This window comes from Pteropus alecto, unplaced genomic scaffold, assembly GCF_000325575.1.
Source record: "Pteropus alecto unplaced genomic scaffold, ASM32557v1 scaffold94, whole genome shotgun sequence".
Taxonomy (NCBI): Eukaryota; Metazoa; Chordata; class Mammalia; order Chiroptera; family Pteropodidae; genus Pteropus; species Pteropus alecto.
The window spans coordinates 437,126-452,628 of NW_006437736.1; the positions used below are offsets into that span (position 1 = coordinate 437,126).

At 52.1% G+C, this 15,503-nt stretch overlaps 1 protein-coding gene across 1 annotated transcript; it reads left to right on the forward strand.

Annotated features, from left to right (window-relative positions):
• Positions 1–996: 996 nt before the first annotated feature.
• Positions 997–15,240, forward strand: FOXRED2 (FAD dependent oxidoreductase domain containing 2). The gene is made up of 9 exons (XM_025048788.1): positions 997–1,053; positions 1,642–2,232; positions 3,821–4,072; positions 4,223–4,486; positions 5,454–5,620; positions 8,236–8,401; positions 9,714–9,955; positions 11,193–11,363; positions 14,062–15,240. The coding sequence occupies exons 2-9, from the start codon at positions 1,685–1,687 to the stop codon at positions 14,319–14,321; spliced, it is 2,070 nt and encodes a 689-aa protein (XP_024904556.1). The 5' UTR covers positions 997–1,053; positions 1,642–1,684; the 3' UTR covers positions 14,322–15,240.
• The last annotated feature ends 263 nt before the right edge of the window (positions 15,241–15,503 follow it).

Genomic DNA, 15,503 nt, shown 5'->3' on the forward strand with positions numbered 1-15,503 from the left:
CATAATTTAGAGTAAAAAAGGGGGTTTTAATTTCAAGCTCAACTTTTAACTGTGATCTTAAGTCGTCCCTAAACCTCCAATTAGTCAATGGCAACATAATCATTGCCTACCTCACCAATTGGTGGAAGATAAAGTCAGTCATGACTGTTTCTTGGTAAACAAACTGAATCATTGTAGTGTCCAGGTAGAAATTTCCAACAATTTTAATAAGATTTTATTCGAGCTAAAAAGAGGATATGCCTTGAAATAAGATTTCAACAGCCTGAGAAAAATGCTTCTCAGAATGACAGTTTGTGGCATTTTAAAGAGGGAATGTACAGACTACATGAAGAGAGAAATCAAGACGAGGACTGGATTACACAGTTAAGATTATGTGCTCTCTTAATGGTTTCGCCTGAGGGGGTCTGAAAAGAGGCATATCAAAGATGTGTTAACCTAGATACACAGAACCTATGGACTGGGCTTGCTTTAAGGCAAAGATAAACCTTTTACTAAAGAAGTTACTACATGGTGGGCGTGACTACCCACCATGGCCTGCCCAGTTAGGAATATATGATCAGATCGCTGAGGTTACCTTCTGTAAAACCTCTTTTTTTGTCCACAATGGCAAACACTCGTTAATTGGTTTTTCTGTTCTAGCTTCTCTAACTTGGTTTCCAGCCCCCAAAACATGGGTAGCCAACTAGTCTTTGGCTACATTAATGGTGCAGTGTAAGAGCTGGGATTTTCTCCAAAAAAAATCATCTGCTCCCATGCCTCATAAGTGAAAAAGCACAGCTTTAAAACAAGAGCCCAAGCCCCTGCTGGATGGCTTCTCTGGTCCCTGCCACCCCGAGCTGAGAGCGCCACTGGGGCCTGCACGTGCGACCCTCTTCCCTGCGGCCTAGAGACCACTGCCGCTGCAGACCGCCCCCGACGTGCCTCGCGCCGCGCACGTGACCCCGCCCCCTGCCATTGGCCGCGCTGGAGGGGCGGGGCGGCTCCGGGGCGCCAGCGGGCTGTGCACACACATACCGGTCTCACTCCGCGCGCTGGCTACGGAGCGGCTGCGAGGTGCGAGCTCCCGGGTAGGGGGTGGGCAGGCGGGCCGGGGAGGTCGGAGCTGCGGGCGCGAGCCCCGCGCAGGCTGGGGGAGCGGCTCCGAGAGAGTGCGCACCAGCAGGAGGGCGGCCTCGCGCCCGCGTGGCAGCAGGTGTACTAGGCATCTCTGTCGCGTGGCCAAAGAGACCGGCGCACCTGGAGGGGTCCTTTCAGGACACGACTCCTTCGAGCTGGAGCCCGAGGGCGGGGTCGTGGCCAAAGAGATCTGCCCCCTCGAAAGTCTAACCTGGGGAGAGCACTGGAGGGGTGTTGGACTTCTTTTAAATTAGGGAGAAATTGGGTTAACACCCGCCCTCTTACTACCATGGCTATAAGAAGAGGGCTGGCGCCCCTGGTAACCGAGGACTTGAAGGAGGTGGAGGGGTTGGAGATTCCTGGGAGGAGCTCCAGATCCGAGCTTAAACCTATGGAGTCGTAGCAAATGAGCTCAGAGGTCCTTGGGTTCTTGTCCTGGCTCCACCCCGAATCGCAGTGAGCGCTCAAGGCAAGCCTCTGCCTCTTTCCAGGGCCCTGTTCCTCACTCATTTTTCCGCGCCTTAGGCCATCTGTGGTCCAAGGCCTCACCCATCTGGTCTGCAGCAGGATGGGCCTTTCCCTCGCGGCCCCACTGTGGGGCTCCCCGGGGCTGCTTCTAACCATCGCCCTGTACCCGGCTCTCACCCTGCACCCGGCTAAGGCCTCGGCACCCCCACACCGGGACTACTGCGTCCTGGGCGCCGGGCCCGCGGGCCTGCAGATGGCCTACTTCCTGCAGCGGGCCGGGAGGGACTACGTGGTGTTCGAACGCACCCCGGGGCCAGGCAGCTTCTTCACCCGTTACCCGCGGCACCGCAAGCTCATCAGCATCAACAAGCGGTACACAGGCAGGGCCAACTCCGAGTTCAACCTCCGCCACGACTGGAACTCTCTGCTCAGCCACGACCCCCGGCTGCTCTTCAGACACTATTCCCAGGCCTACTTCCCGGATGCCAGCGAAATGGTGCGCTACCTGGGCGACTTCGCAGACAGGCTGGGGCTCCACGTACTGTACAACACAACCATTGCCCACGTCACTCTGGACAAGGATCCACAGGCCTGGAACGGCCATTACTTCATCCTGACCGACCAGAAGGGTCAGGCATACCAGTGCAGGTAAGGAACCCGGTCCCAGGGCTCACCTGCTGAGCTGGCGCCTCTCCAGGAGGAACCCCTTCATTGGCCTCTTGGTGTGGGAGGAATGGGAGAAATCTGCCACCTATTCTGCTTTCGCTGAAATTCGTGCTCAGCCATCATTTCCCACGTGTCCTAAATTGTGATCAAATATATTTGGAAAATACTAACCAAGTCTTTCCTTAGGGATTTGTCAGCCTTTAATTTCATATTCACCGTGACACTTCAACATTGGACGTTCAGCATTGTCTAAGATTATCCTCAAAACCCTGTTTGTAGAACATCTGGAACTAGTGTTCCCCAAACACATCCTGGGAAATGCTGGAGCCAGTGTTAGAGTGGCTTAGTGTGGGAGGACCTCTAGGCAGTGCTACCAGCATTGTTTTAGCTTGTAAAAAGCTTTATGTCATGTAAACGACCCAAATTCAGAGTCACTCTCTCTACTGCACTTGTTTCATCCCCACCAGGACCCTATAAGGGTGGTTCACTGATCCCTATTTTACAGATGAAGAACTAGAGCTCAGAGAAGTTGAGTGACTGATGCTGTGTCACACAGCTTTTAAGCAGTACAGCTGCAATTTGAGCTCCTATCTTCGTGATCCCAAAGCCCATGTTCTTTCCACTGCACCAGACTGCCTCTCACTTCCTGGCCATTAGCCTAGCACGTGGCTCCCGGCAGGTGCTCAGAGTTCATCTTCTCGTGTCTTTTGCCAGAGCCCCAGCCATGTTCCTTGCTTGTTACAGCCCAGGGAAGGAAGGGTTGGGCCAATTTGGACCCTTGCATTTAGACAGTGTGCTGCAACATAAAGAAGCCAGGTATGAGCAGAGTGGACAAGGGTCAGAAAATGCAGAACGATAGGGGCTGCACATGCCCCTTCTACAGGCCATCCAGTTCAGTTTTTGAAACCACTCTGTGATCAAACCATTTTAATGCAGGCCGGCAGGATCCAGCTTCCCGGAGGGCTGCCCAGCACAGGACCGCAGTCCCCACCAATATCGAGAGCAGGCATCAGGCTGATCTGTGGTCAGAGTCTGGATCTGCTGTCATGGGCCCCCACAGGGCATGTGTCTCCTCACCTGTAAAGCATGACAGGTAACACCAATCAGGGCTGCTCCGAGCAGGAAGATGATGCATAAAACAGTAGTACAGGGCCTGGTAGAGGATCACTGCTCAGCAGATGCCTGCATCTGCCAGGCAAGTCAGGTAAAAGGGGACATCAGATCTCATTCTCTGTCACTGAGAGATATTTGGTCAACCGCTGTGTTCAAATGGGATGAATTATTTGATTTCTGATGGTGCCAGCTTCTCCTGTCAGAGAGTCATTAATTCTAGTATCTGGTATAATTCCAGGGAGAAGTCAGGGAAACGGTCCACTGGAGTGAGCTCAGTGAGGGGTGAAGTCTCAGATACACTGCGGTAGGTCAGTAAACGGATGAGTGAATGTCTTCTCTTTTAGGAGCCAGCAGTCTGGGTGAGGCAGGCGAGCCAGGTGGCAGGTAAAGAGCAATTCTTACTTAGTGTCTTAGAGCTACGAGACTAAGCCATCTTCCTTCTGTCCCCTACTTGTAGCGTCCTTCTTGTCGCCACCGGTTTGTCAGTCCCCAACCTGGTTGACTTCCCTGGCTCTGAATATGTGGAAGGTTACGAGTCCGTGTCCCTGGACCCCAAGGACTTCGAGGGTCAGAATGTGCTGATCCTGGGCCGTGGGAACTCTGCTTTTGAGACGGCAGAGAACATCTTGGGTGTCACCAACTTCATCCACATGCTGAGCCGCTCCCGGGTCCGGCTTTCCTGGGCCACCCACTATGTAGGCGACCTCAGGTATGCCACGCGGCTGCTGCTCGTGTACTCTGTACTCTGACCCCTCTAAGCTGTCCCTGACCCCAGCTGGACTGACCACCCCTTCCTCTGAGTCCCCTTGTACCCTCCATAGACTCCTTTCTCTTTCCTGGCATGTCCCCTCGGCCCCAGGGCCATCAACAATGGCCTGCTGGACACCTACCAGCTGAAGTCGCTGGACGGCTTGCTGGAGTCCGACCTGACAGATCTGGCCATCGTGAAGGACCGCGAGGGCAAGTTCCACATCACCCTAAAGTTCTACTTGGAGGAGGGCAACCAGAGCACCGATGCCATCGCCCTCCCCCAGGACGACAATGACAATTTTGCCATGCGTGTGGCCTACGACCGGGTCATCCGCTGCCTGGGCTGGAACTTCGACTTCTCCATTTTCAACAAGTGAGTCCTCTTGGGGGAGGGGCTAGGAAGCTGTAGCAAATCCCTCTGCCGCCTCCCCTGGGAGCAGTGTCCCCATCCAGCAGGGCCAGCGACAGGGTTTTCAGGACGCCACCCTCAGCATGGGTGAGGATGCTGCCTCGTTTCCCACCCAGGCACAAGCTCTCTGTCCACTGGGCTCCCAGCTGGCCCTCAGACCCTCCCTCCTGGAGCAGCAGCAGTGGCGGGTCTTCACCTGCGTTCTGATCCTCCACCCGGGAGGTGGGAAAACAAGCTCAGACCGAACCAGGAGGTGAATCTGCTGAAAGGCAGTGCGGTGGCCAAGAGCACGGGCTGTGGGGTCAATCCGAGATTGTTTCTTACCGAACCTGTGAGCTCTGGGAAAGTTACTTAACCACGCTGGGCTCCAGTTTCTTGTCACTGAAATGGGAACCATTGTTTCTTTCTCATAGGGCTATTGTGAGGATGAATATAAGAAAGCACTTGGCACGTATCACATTCTCAATAAAACGTTAGCTGCTGAAATTATTTATAATTGTATTTCGAAGAGCTGTTTTGTGGAGCCTCATCTTTAGACATTACTGCCCCAGGATCTTGGCAAGGCCTAGTATCAAAGAATCCAACCAGTGTCTCACTTTCCTTCTGGCCAAGGCACAGGCAGACAAAGAGAAACCTGGAGGGCCTGAGCCAGACCCTCCTGTCCCAATCATCAGGTCACACAAGGCCCAGTCTTAGCCCAGAGCCCAGCCTTGAATCCAGATTGAATCCTGGCCCTGTCTCTGACCCACCACGTCTTTACCCTGAGCCTCAGTGACTCCACCTGTTAAATGGAAATGATTATACCCGCCTCCAGCAATTGTGATGTGGTTTAAATGCAATAAGGAATAAAAAGCCCAGCCTCAGTGCCAGACCTGTAATTAGTGTTTCAGGCACAGCAGCAATTTTTATTAACAACCCTTTCTACTCACAGGTCCCTCAGACTCTCTTCAGGGGGTGAGTTCCGCAAGAAGTATCCACTGGTCAGACCTAGCTACGAGTCCAAAGGAAGCCGGGGTCTTTTTGTCCTGGGTACCGCCAGCCACTCTGTGGACTACCGGAAGTCAGCCGGGGGCTTCATCCATGGATTCAGATATACAGGTGAGCCCAGACAGAACCATCCCAGGGTCTGCCTGAATCCCAGCAGCCTTACAGGGATTGCTCATCAGATGTCCACTGTCATAAATTCCCTGTCTGGGTCAGACAGCCGCGGGTTTTCGTGGTCTGAGGATATGTCTAGAAAAGCATCAGATAAGGTATAAAAGCACGTACACCTGTACAGCTGAAACTTACTGGATTTCATCAACCACCGTCACCATAAATTAATTAATAGCTTTTGTGAAAAAAAAGTGCATACACCTGGGGCAGCATGTTACATGCCTGTGCCCTGTGCTGGAGAGGTGCCACATGTTAGCGAGAACATGGAGCTTGAGGAATGCTAACCTAGGCTCCTGCCCAGCAGGGTGCCCTCACAGGTGAGGCTTCCTAACCTCTCTAAGCCTCTGTGGGACACCCTGACGCCAGAGATATGAGCAAGGGGCACTCCCCCGCCCGCAAGGGGCTGTTGTAAGGACTCAATCAGGCCGTCCCCACGGACCGTGCAGCCCTGAAGCATCACACACACAGACTTTTTGGGTACCAATAAATTTCAGTTGGATTATATTAGTTCTTTACCAGAAGTGTAGGTACTGAGGGTATGAATTTTCCGCACTCTGGGTAGACTGTTGGATGGCTGCTTTATTGTATGGCGGGTGTTACATGAGCCAGTTAATTTTGCCGTAAATACCATGAGGGTCCCGCATCCCGACATTTCTGTATTCAGTTCGATGCCTTGCTCTGCCTTCATGCTCATTTTTGCATTTTGCTCTCCTTCCAGTTTGGCAGGGAAAGATGATCATGTTTTGCTGTTGATTTCCAGATGATATATTTTATCCCCCATGCGTGTTATCAGAGAAGGAGACCAGGGAGAGTGTTAGCTGTCTGCAAAGCAGAACATTTGCAAATTGAGTGCACACACAGAATAAGCGTGTCTCTTCAGCTGTGTCATCATCGCTCCCATGCACGTCACTCTCCCTGCACCCACCATCTCTCTTGCTTCCTTCTGTCCCCTGCTCTTTCCCCACTTCACATACTTAATCCTCATAACAGCCCCATGAGACGGATTCTGTTATTCCAACTCCATTTTGCAGATAAGAAAATTAGGACACAGAGGAGTTAAGTGATATGTCCAAAGTCACCCAACCAGTGGATGGCAGAGGTGGAATTTGAATCCACGCCTGCCTGACTGTAACGCTCATAGCTAACCACTAAGCTTCAGGCAGATGGGAAACAGTCCTGGGTGTATAGGCCACCGATTGCTGTGGTCACCACTACTAGCTGAGGACCCTACCTGAGAGAGGGGCAGTGTGGCAGGACCCAGTACATTCTGCCCAGACCCTGCTCATCATTCAGCTGAGAAACAAGTCTTGGGAGACAAGCAGAAAACAGGCTGAGTAAAACAACAAGAGATGAAAGGTGGGCGGCCCAGACTAACCTCGTGGAAGGTAGGGCATGCCGGAAGCCCTGCCCACCCCGCTCCTGTGTCTCTCCATCACTGCCTCACTCTCCTGACTTGGAGACTCTTCATCTCTTCTGAATGGTCTTCCTGCCACTGGTCTTTATGGCTTCCCATCCAGCCACCATAGTATCCACCAAAACAACCTTTCTTTTAAAAAAAATCATACCTTTCCTCTGCTCACAAATCTCGAGTGGCCCGCCATGTCGCTGGGGGAGTTGCAGCTCCCGGGCACAGCCTTCGGAGGCTTGCACAGGGCAACACTTCAGCCTGGCCCCCCTCCTGCTTTTCAAACTGTGCCAGGCTCTCTCAAGATTTCGTTTCTTCACATATATGCTCTTTTGGTCAGGACACTGTCCCCAGACTTCTCTAACTGTGTGATTCTTTAACTTTTTGCAAAACATGGCCTAACCACTGTTCCCTCTAAAAAGCCAGATGTCTAGTGAGGCTGCACATCTTCCTGTGACTGTGGGCCAGCTGCGTCCCCTGTCATGTGGATTGTCTGTGACACTGCCTCTATTGGATTTGGGTGTTGTGTTGATTCGTTTTGGAAGAGCAGGCACCTGTGTACAGTGTCCCAATTTCACACCTGTATGCAGCAGCCCCAGGTATACAGAAAAACATCTCCCTGTTTTAGATAGCTGTTGCTTCTCTACCCTTAACACGCGTATACAAAGCATCTCAAAATAGAACTTAGTTGACAGATTGGATTTAGGCCGTGAAGGAGAGGGAGCAAAGGTTTGCGAGTCTCTGCTAGAAATAGGATCTTTAAGAAGCGGGGAGGTCCCAGAGAAGGACCTGAGTCTGGTTTGGACATACCACACGTGGAGTGATAGCGGTGGGACTTTCATATGCAAATGGACTAAAGCAGGGATGTGTACACGCTGGCCTGGGGACCAAATCCAGCCGCACCCCTTCATTTAGCTCTCTGTGGCTGCTTTCACACCAGAGGCAGAATCGAGTAATGCAACAGACTCTGCAAAGCCGCAAATGCTTCCCATCTGGCCCTTTGCAGAAACCATTTGCTGACCCCACTCTAAAGGCATCTTCTTGGCGCCATGCATACAGTTCAGAGAAGTTAATGGGGACCTTATGTCTCTCCTGATGGCAGTAGATAAATTCTTAACAGCCAGCATGCCGTTCCTCCCTCTGGCCATTTCAGTGCGTGCTGTTCACCGGCTACTGGAGCATCGCCACCACGGCATCGCCTGGCCCTCCACAGAGCACCCCATCACACAGCTGACCAGCTCCATCCTCCGGCGCGTGAATGAGGCTTCTGGGCTCTACCAGATGTTCAGTGTACTGGCCGATGTCGTCCTAGTGAAGGAGTGAGTCCCCACCACTCTCCCTTCTGCCTGCCTCGCCTGTCCTAGCTCTTCCCTTCCTCTTCCAGGTGTGGAATAGCCAGCCTAGCGGTTCCTTCCTCAGTAAAGCCCGAGGAGGGATAGAAGTGGGCTGTGGGGATTTATTCAGAGGAAAAATCGGTGAAATTAAGACCACAAACCCTGCAGACAGACAGACAGACCTGGGTGCGAATCCTAGTTATGCCTCTTTCCACCCGTGTGACCTTGGGCAAGTTAGTTAGCCTCTCTGAGCCTTTCTGGCATCTGCAAAATGGGGATGACAGCCCCTACCCTGCAGGACTGTAGGAAGGAGTGGCGGCAACGCGTGGAAAGCATTCGGCACCAAGCAGGTGAGCGGTGACTGCACCGTCAGTCTGATTTAAGAATTCCCTAGGGCCAGGACCGAGTTGGCTCCTATCAGTCACTTGCTAAGGGGACACTTCCTGAGCAGGGAACAGTGTGGAAGGGAGTAGACAGGCCTCAAAGGACAGGCGGCAGGCGAGGAGCAGAGGAAGGAGGAAGAACCTTCAGGGAGCAGCCTGGTCCAAAGCACACGAAGTTCAGGGACTCATAGGACATTCAGCGGGAAATCCCCTATCGTCCTTGATGCCTCTGTCACACCCCTCATTCACACTGCGTCAATCCCATCAGCTCTACCTTCAAATTGTGTCTGGAACCCGACCGCCTCTCACTAGCTCCACCCCTGCCACCTTGATCCGGACCACCAGCATTTCTGACCTGTACTGGTATAGCAGTGGTCGGCTCTCAACTCGGTGGCCGGGTGACCCTTTTAAAACATGAGTCACGTGAAGTCTTCTCTGCTCAATACCCTCGAGGGGCCAGTGGCTTCCCTTCAATCTGCATGAAACCAGAAGTTCCCACCATGGCACAGCACACACAAGCCCTCTTCGACCTGCCCCCACGGACCTCCTCAACCCTCTCTCCTGCCCCTTCCCCTCAGCTCCACTCAGCCACCCTGACCTCCTTCCTGTCCCTTGAACACACCAGGGCATCCACCCTGTCCCAGGCTTTCCCGTTACTCTTTCCTCAGCCTAGGTCACCCTGTCCCCCGATAGCCACTGCATCTTACTCAGTTTTCCAGTATCCACCCCACGTGTAAGTCGGCTCAGCTGTTAGGTAATAGGAAAGTGAGATGTGTGGGGCTGATCAGAGTCTGCACGCTGTTTGGTGGTTGCTTCTTGGAGGGAGAGAGACACACACCCCCACATGGCACACACTCACCTCTCGTCTCTGCCAGCACCGAGGGTCTTCCCGCCTACTTTGCCGTTATCCCCAGGAACGCCGCAGCATTTGAGTACCTGGAGGAGTTCCCCATGCAGATGCTGGCCCAGCTGGAGGCAATCACAGGAAGGAAGGCCAGGCACGGGCTCTTCGTCATCAGCATGGAGTACGGCAGGAATTTCTCCGGGCCCGACAAGGACGTCTTCTTCTATGATCGGTCCGTGGGGCACACGGAAGACGCCTGGCAGTCCAACTTCCTCCACCCTGTCGTCTACTACTACAGGCATCTCCCCACCGGTAAGCTGGTCCCTGCCTTCCCCTGAGCATGAGCTTTCTTGAGCTGGTGCCCCTCGGACTTCACTGTGTCTCAGGTTGTCACCTGATTAAGCCCTCGCACACTCTGAGCTATCAGAGGGGGACAACTGGGTACTCTGCCCAGAGACCAAAGAGGGCAGAAGGTCCAAGAATGGTAAGCGATTTCCCAGATTCTGGGCTATACCATGACCTGGGCAGGCCACGCATGGAGTGTCGTGCCCCAGGTACCACACAGTAAGAGGAACACCGTCTTGCTGTGTGTCCCCAAAGGAGGCTGACCATGGAGTGGGGCGAGGGGACTTGGAGAGTGACTGTTAGAAGGAGCAGGGAAAGGAACTGGAGCCGGTTAACGCAGGACTGTAGTAACAGAGTACAGAAAAGCCGCGCAGTATTCCCACGTCTGTCCTTGCCTGGCTGTGTAACCTCGGACCACTTTTAACCTCTCTGAGCCTCAGCATCCTCATCTGTAAAGTGGGGCTAATAGACCCTCCTTGCAGAATTATATGAGGGTGAATGAGATAATATATACAGAATGCCAGCATGGTACCTGGCACAGAGGAGCTACCAAGAGATAAACCGCCCAAGGAACACAACTCCTGCTTCAGAACTTGAAAGACTGTCACTTAGAAGAGGACGATCTAAAAATAGGATGATCTAAAAAGGGGCAGAGGTAGGATCAACAGGAGAAGTGACAGGACACAGGTTTACATTCATCATAAAAAGCAACTAAGAGTCAAAGCCATCCGTCAGTGGGTTTCCCAGCACAGGGATGGTGGGGTCGTGACCTGAGGCCATCTGTCTGGCAGGGACACCACGAAGGGAGTCCACACCAGGTAGGAAGTGGGCTAGATGAGCTCCAAGACCCCTTTGGATTCAGGGCCCAAGTCCCCTCACAGACCAGTTCTGAAGCAGCCACAACAGACCTCAGTCCATGTGAGTCTTAGAAGCACACCAAGTTCAAGTGATTACTCTTAGTTCTGCCCCCTGATACCACAAGGGACAAGTCTTGTCCTGCTTTCTCATGCTAACCTGCCAAATATTTGGAGATGGCTGTTGACCAAGCTGACCACAACCGGCACAGAGGTGTATCAGGAAGGCCGGGGGGGGTGGGAGGGAAGGAAGGAGGGAGGCACTGGGGACGTGCGGGAACCATGCCATCCACTCCGGGATGGGAAGCCCAGCCTCTGGGCTCTGACGCGGCCCGACCTCTCCCCCACAGAGCAGGAGGTCAGGTTCCGCCCCGCTGACTGGCCCCTGCCTCGGCCCACGGCTATCCACCACATCGTGGAAGACTTCTTGACAGACTGGACCGCCCCACTGGGCCACATTCTACCTCTGCGGCGCTTTCTGGAGAACTGTTTGGACACTGATTTGCGAAGCTTCTATGCAGGTAACTTAAGTTCCCAGAGGGACAAAGGGACTGGGCTAGAGGTTGAAAGGGGACAGATAGAACCATGCCCTGAGGAGTTTAAAGCACTGGCAAGAAAATAAGTTAACTTCCCAGAGGCCAGATAGGAAAATAAGTTAACTTCCCAGAGGCTAGATAGGAAAAGCATGAACCCAAGCTGGTCGTGGGTTACCTGCTGGTCATCAGTAGCCTAGAGCCTGGGTAACTGAGCAGCTCTTGCGGTTGAGAAGGTGAGGCCGGAGCAGGGTGAGAGGTCTGTTTAGACACCCTCCAAGGAGCTTGGATCTCAGTACATAAACTAGGAGGCAAAAAAACACTCCCCAGAGGGAGACGGTGGAGACGCATGCTTGTCAGCTCTGGGTAGGCTGGCGGGAAATCTCCCCTGAGAATTTCCAACCACTAGGCCTCGGTCATGGGAGTTTGGGGCCAAACTTCATACCAGCACTGAGATGCAGAAATGACAGAAGTAAATCAAGTCTTCTGTGAAGAAACACACTTTAAAACTAGGCCACACACACAAAAAAATTCCCACAAATAAAGTTACAAGGATCATGAATTCCCAAGCAAAAAATCACTTAACACATAAGGACTCACACCACCATGAGGGAGTGTCAGCAGAAACAGCAAACTGTAGGACCAAACCAAAAAGACTGTGGGAATTAGAATGGTCAGATAGAAGATATAAAGTTTGTCTAAATTATGTAAAGAAATAAAAAAGATTATTGAAAATACAATTGACTGGATAGTTTTGAGAAAGATCCACATAAAACTTCTGGAAATGAAAAACTAAATTTGTAATTAGAAGCTCAACATAAAAATACAGACAGAGATAGAGAACTGGTGAACTGGACGATAGCGCCGACAGCCAGGCCCACAGAGGGATCCGGGGAGAGAAGCCTAATGATCCAGAGAGAGAACAGACTGAAACAAGTCAAATTTTTGTCTGCTTTTTTTTAACCCCTGAATGCCCAGGATATCTACTCTTCTGTTCGACAAACATCTGTTGAACACCAGTTGTATATCAAGCACTATTCATATCAGATCAAATTAGAGAAATAGTACCCTGGCCTACAGGTCAGAGAGGAAGTGTCCTCATTTCATCCCCAGGTGGCATCCTCAGTCCACTTTGAAAAAAAAAGTATATATTAAGGGAGATAGCTTAAAACAATAGGTTAAACGAATAGTCTAAACATATGTAGACACCCAGAGGTAATTCATAGAGCAGAGAACTAGCATTCTGCAAACTATCAACCTTGACCATATACTTACACATGAAATTACATGTTATAGCTCTAGAGACCTGAACTATAAAATCTCATCCTGTTTCTTAAGGTTTCGGGAGTATGCAAAGATGCCAGTGCCTCTTAGGGAGTATATTCCTACCCTGAATTATAGCTCCTACCAAAGCATTGTCACAGGCCCTATAGCCTCCTAACTACTGTTCAACAGTACACGCCACTATGTGTCACTGCCTTGAGCTTGGAAGAATCCTCCTGGCAAAGGACCAGCTGGCAGAAGGTGGGCTTTCCCTCTGCCCTATTAACTGATGTGCAGCTGCTAGTTCTGGCCCCAGATTCTGCTAAACTTCTCTGCCCCATGGCCCCTGCAGAAGGGGTGATGTACGCCATCAGAAGGTGATACTTGACAGCTACCCTGCTGCCTCTCTACCAGCCTCCCCCGACATCTGCCGGCTGGCTTGCTCAGAGAGGATTGTCATGGCCTGTTCTGCCAAGGGCCCTCTGTGCTCTAAGTCAGAAATAAAGTAGGAGATATTTGTGTAGCGCTTTACAGCCTGTTCACCTATGTAAGCTCACAGCATGCTTTGCAATGTACCCGTTTTTTTGTTGGTTTTTTTTTTGAGATAAAAGATTCATGCTGTTTTTCTGACACTCTATCTTCCCATCCTGTCCTTATATGCCTCAGAAGACTGAGCCCATATCTGTTTCATCTTTTCTTTTTTTTTTTTTAATCAAAGTTACATAATACTTGGCTAAAAGGCTTTTTTCCCACTTTCATTCTCATTCCCCAGAAGAAACTACTTCTAGCTCTTCTGGTTGTTTTTTCATATTTCTAAATAATAAGTATCACACGATTTCCTGATTGGTCAGATTTGACCTACGCACCAACTGTGCTGTGGCACAGATGAGGATAAATCATAGACGCGGACTGACCAGTTTTGTCTTTGTAATCCCCACGGTGCTGAGCACAAGGCCCACACACGGCATTTGCAACTTCAGTATTATTGAGGAAATAAATCTTTACAGGCAGCTCTCAGCTCAAAACGGGACTGACCACCAAGTTCCTGGCCCACCTGGGCTAGCTTCCCAGAGGGCTGAGGGTCCACTCCCGAGCCGCGGAGCCCCTACCCCGGCCTGGCTCCATGCAGAGCATGCTGCCGGGCCCAGCCTCTGGGAGCTGAGTCATTTCTGTGGTTTGCTTTCATTTCTGAGCCTTGTTCCTCCCAAAAGTCAGGGCAGCCTATTTTTGGAACATCGGGAGGAGGGTAGGGAGCCAGGTTCCATGACACTCAGGTCAGACATGAGGTACCCAGAAAAGTCAGCTCCAAGCTCAGGGATGGAAGGGAATGGGCAAGGACCCCAGAGCACCAGGAGCTCCTCCTCCTGCACCTCTCCCCACACCTCTGAGCCCAACTCATTCATCTCCTTTTGCTTTTGTGTAGAGTCCTGTTTCCTGTTCACCCTAACACGCCAGAAGCTGCCGCCCTTTTGCCAGCTGGGGTATCTGAGAACGCAGGGGCTGGTGGGAACCGAGAGCCTCCGGCAGCACAGAGTGGAGCGTGGGCTCCAGCAGGACTACGCCACTGCGGGCAAGCACAGGGAGGACAGTGGCCAGTGGCCTGGCTCCCATGGGCCAGTAGGTCACCCCCAAAATCCAGGGCCTCTGGTCCAGCCCCTCAACAGCAATAAGGAAGAGCTGTGACAGCCAGGCCTCTCCCACCCAGGCCCACGTCAGCCCTCTTCCCCACGCGCCCCGACGTGAGACTGCTAAAGACCACTCAGGTCATTGCAGTGACGGCACCGAAGCCACACACAGGGCATGTAAGGGCTGAAGGGCGGCCACGCTGTGGTCTCCTCCCCTCCTGTTCAGTCCTTAGGTGGCCAGGAGGCGAGGTCCAGAGAAAGGCAGCCTCTGCCAGGTGAGAGCCACCTTCCACAGCCCAGCTTGCCCACAAGTGAACTGTCACCAAGCACCAGGCTGGCCTCAGTTCTGTGCCCATCAAGTGCCCTGTGGTTCTTTTTCCTTCTGGTCTCCTCTTCAGAGGGGCCCAGATCCCGCCCATCCATGGAGCATTTCACAGGTAAAACCCATCCTCATCTTCATAAGGGTTTGTGTCAGGCTCTTTAAAACAAGCTCTAATATCCTTGATCGTATAGAGCAGGTAGGACTATCACCCGCAATGAAGGCACCAGCTCAGAGAGGCTAGGTGACTCCCAGGGTCCCAGCCAGAAGTCCCTACTTGGTCCACTGCACCACAGCTGCTTCGCCCCGCCCCTCTCTGGTTTCAGAAAGGGGGCTGGGAGCTGGGCTAATCCTCACAGGCCCAGAGGCTATCATCTGCCAGATAGTCATCTTATCTGAGCAGGTTTCAGCCCTGAGCAAGGATTCCCCAGACTGAACTGCCTGACTTATCTTCTGTCTCTGTGCTCTTCTTTCCTCCTGCCCCCTGGCATCCTGGACAACACCTGGCCTCTGGCCTGGCCCATCATGTTTGGTAAAACTGTCACCACGCGGTCTTTCAGTGGGCATTCTTTTGGAGGTGATTCACCCCGCTGTTTGAACAGAGCCCAGCTCAGCTTGTGCAGACATTTTATAAATGCATTTGTATAAGGATGATGAATTCAGTTTCCGGTTCCCTTTGCTGTTCTAGTTCTTCATTGTCCTTCCTCACCAGGAACCTGTTCCCTGCTTTCCCCTCTTGTCAGGCATTTCAGTCCTATGATGAGTGAGCCATGGGAAAGCATTTGTACATAAAATAATCATGGTGATTTTTCAAGGCCCGGGATCATAACTGATTGCTTTCTCACTGGTTCTTATTAGCCCTCCAGGTAGCCACCCGGAATTCAAGGGATGCAGACTTTCTGGCTCCACCGCCTTTTTCCA

Coding starts and splice junctions, on each gene's coding strand:
- FOXRED2 (XM_025048788.1), top strand. CDS start 1,685: ATGGGCCTTTCCCTCGCGGCCCCACTGTGGGGCTCCCCGGGGCTGCTT. Junction 4,073..4,222: donor CACTATGTAGGCGACCTCAG/GTATGCCACGCG, acceptor CCTCGGCCCCAG/GGCCATCAACAATGGCCTGC. Junction 5,621..8,235: donor CCATGGATTCAGATATACAG/GTGAGCCCAGAC, acceptor TGGCCATTTCAG/TGCGTGCTGTTCACCGGCTA.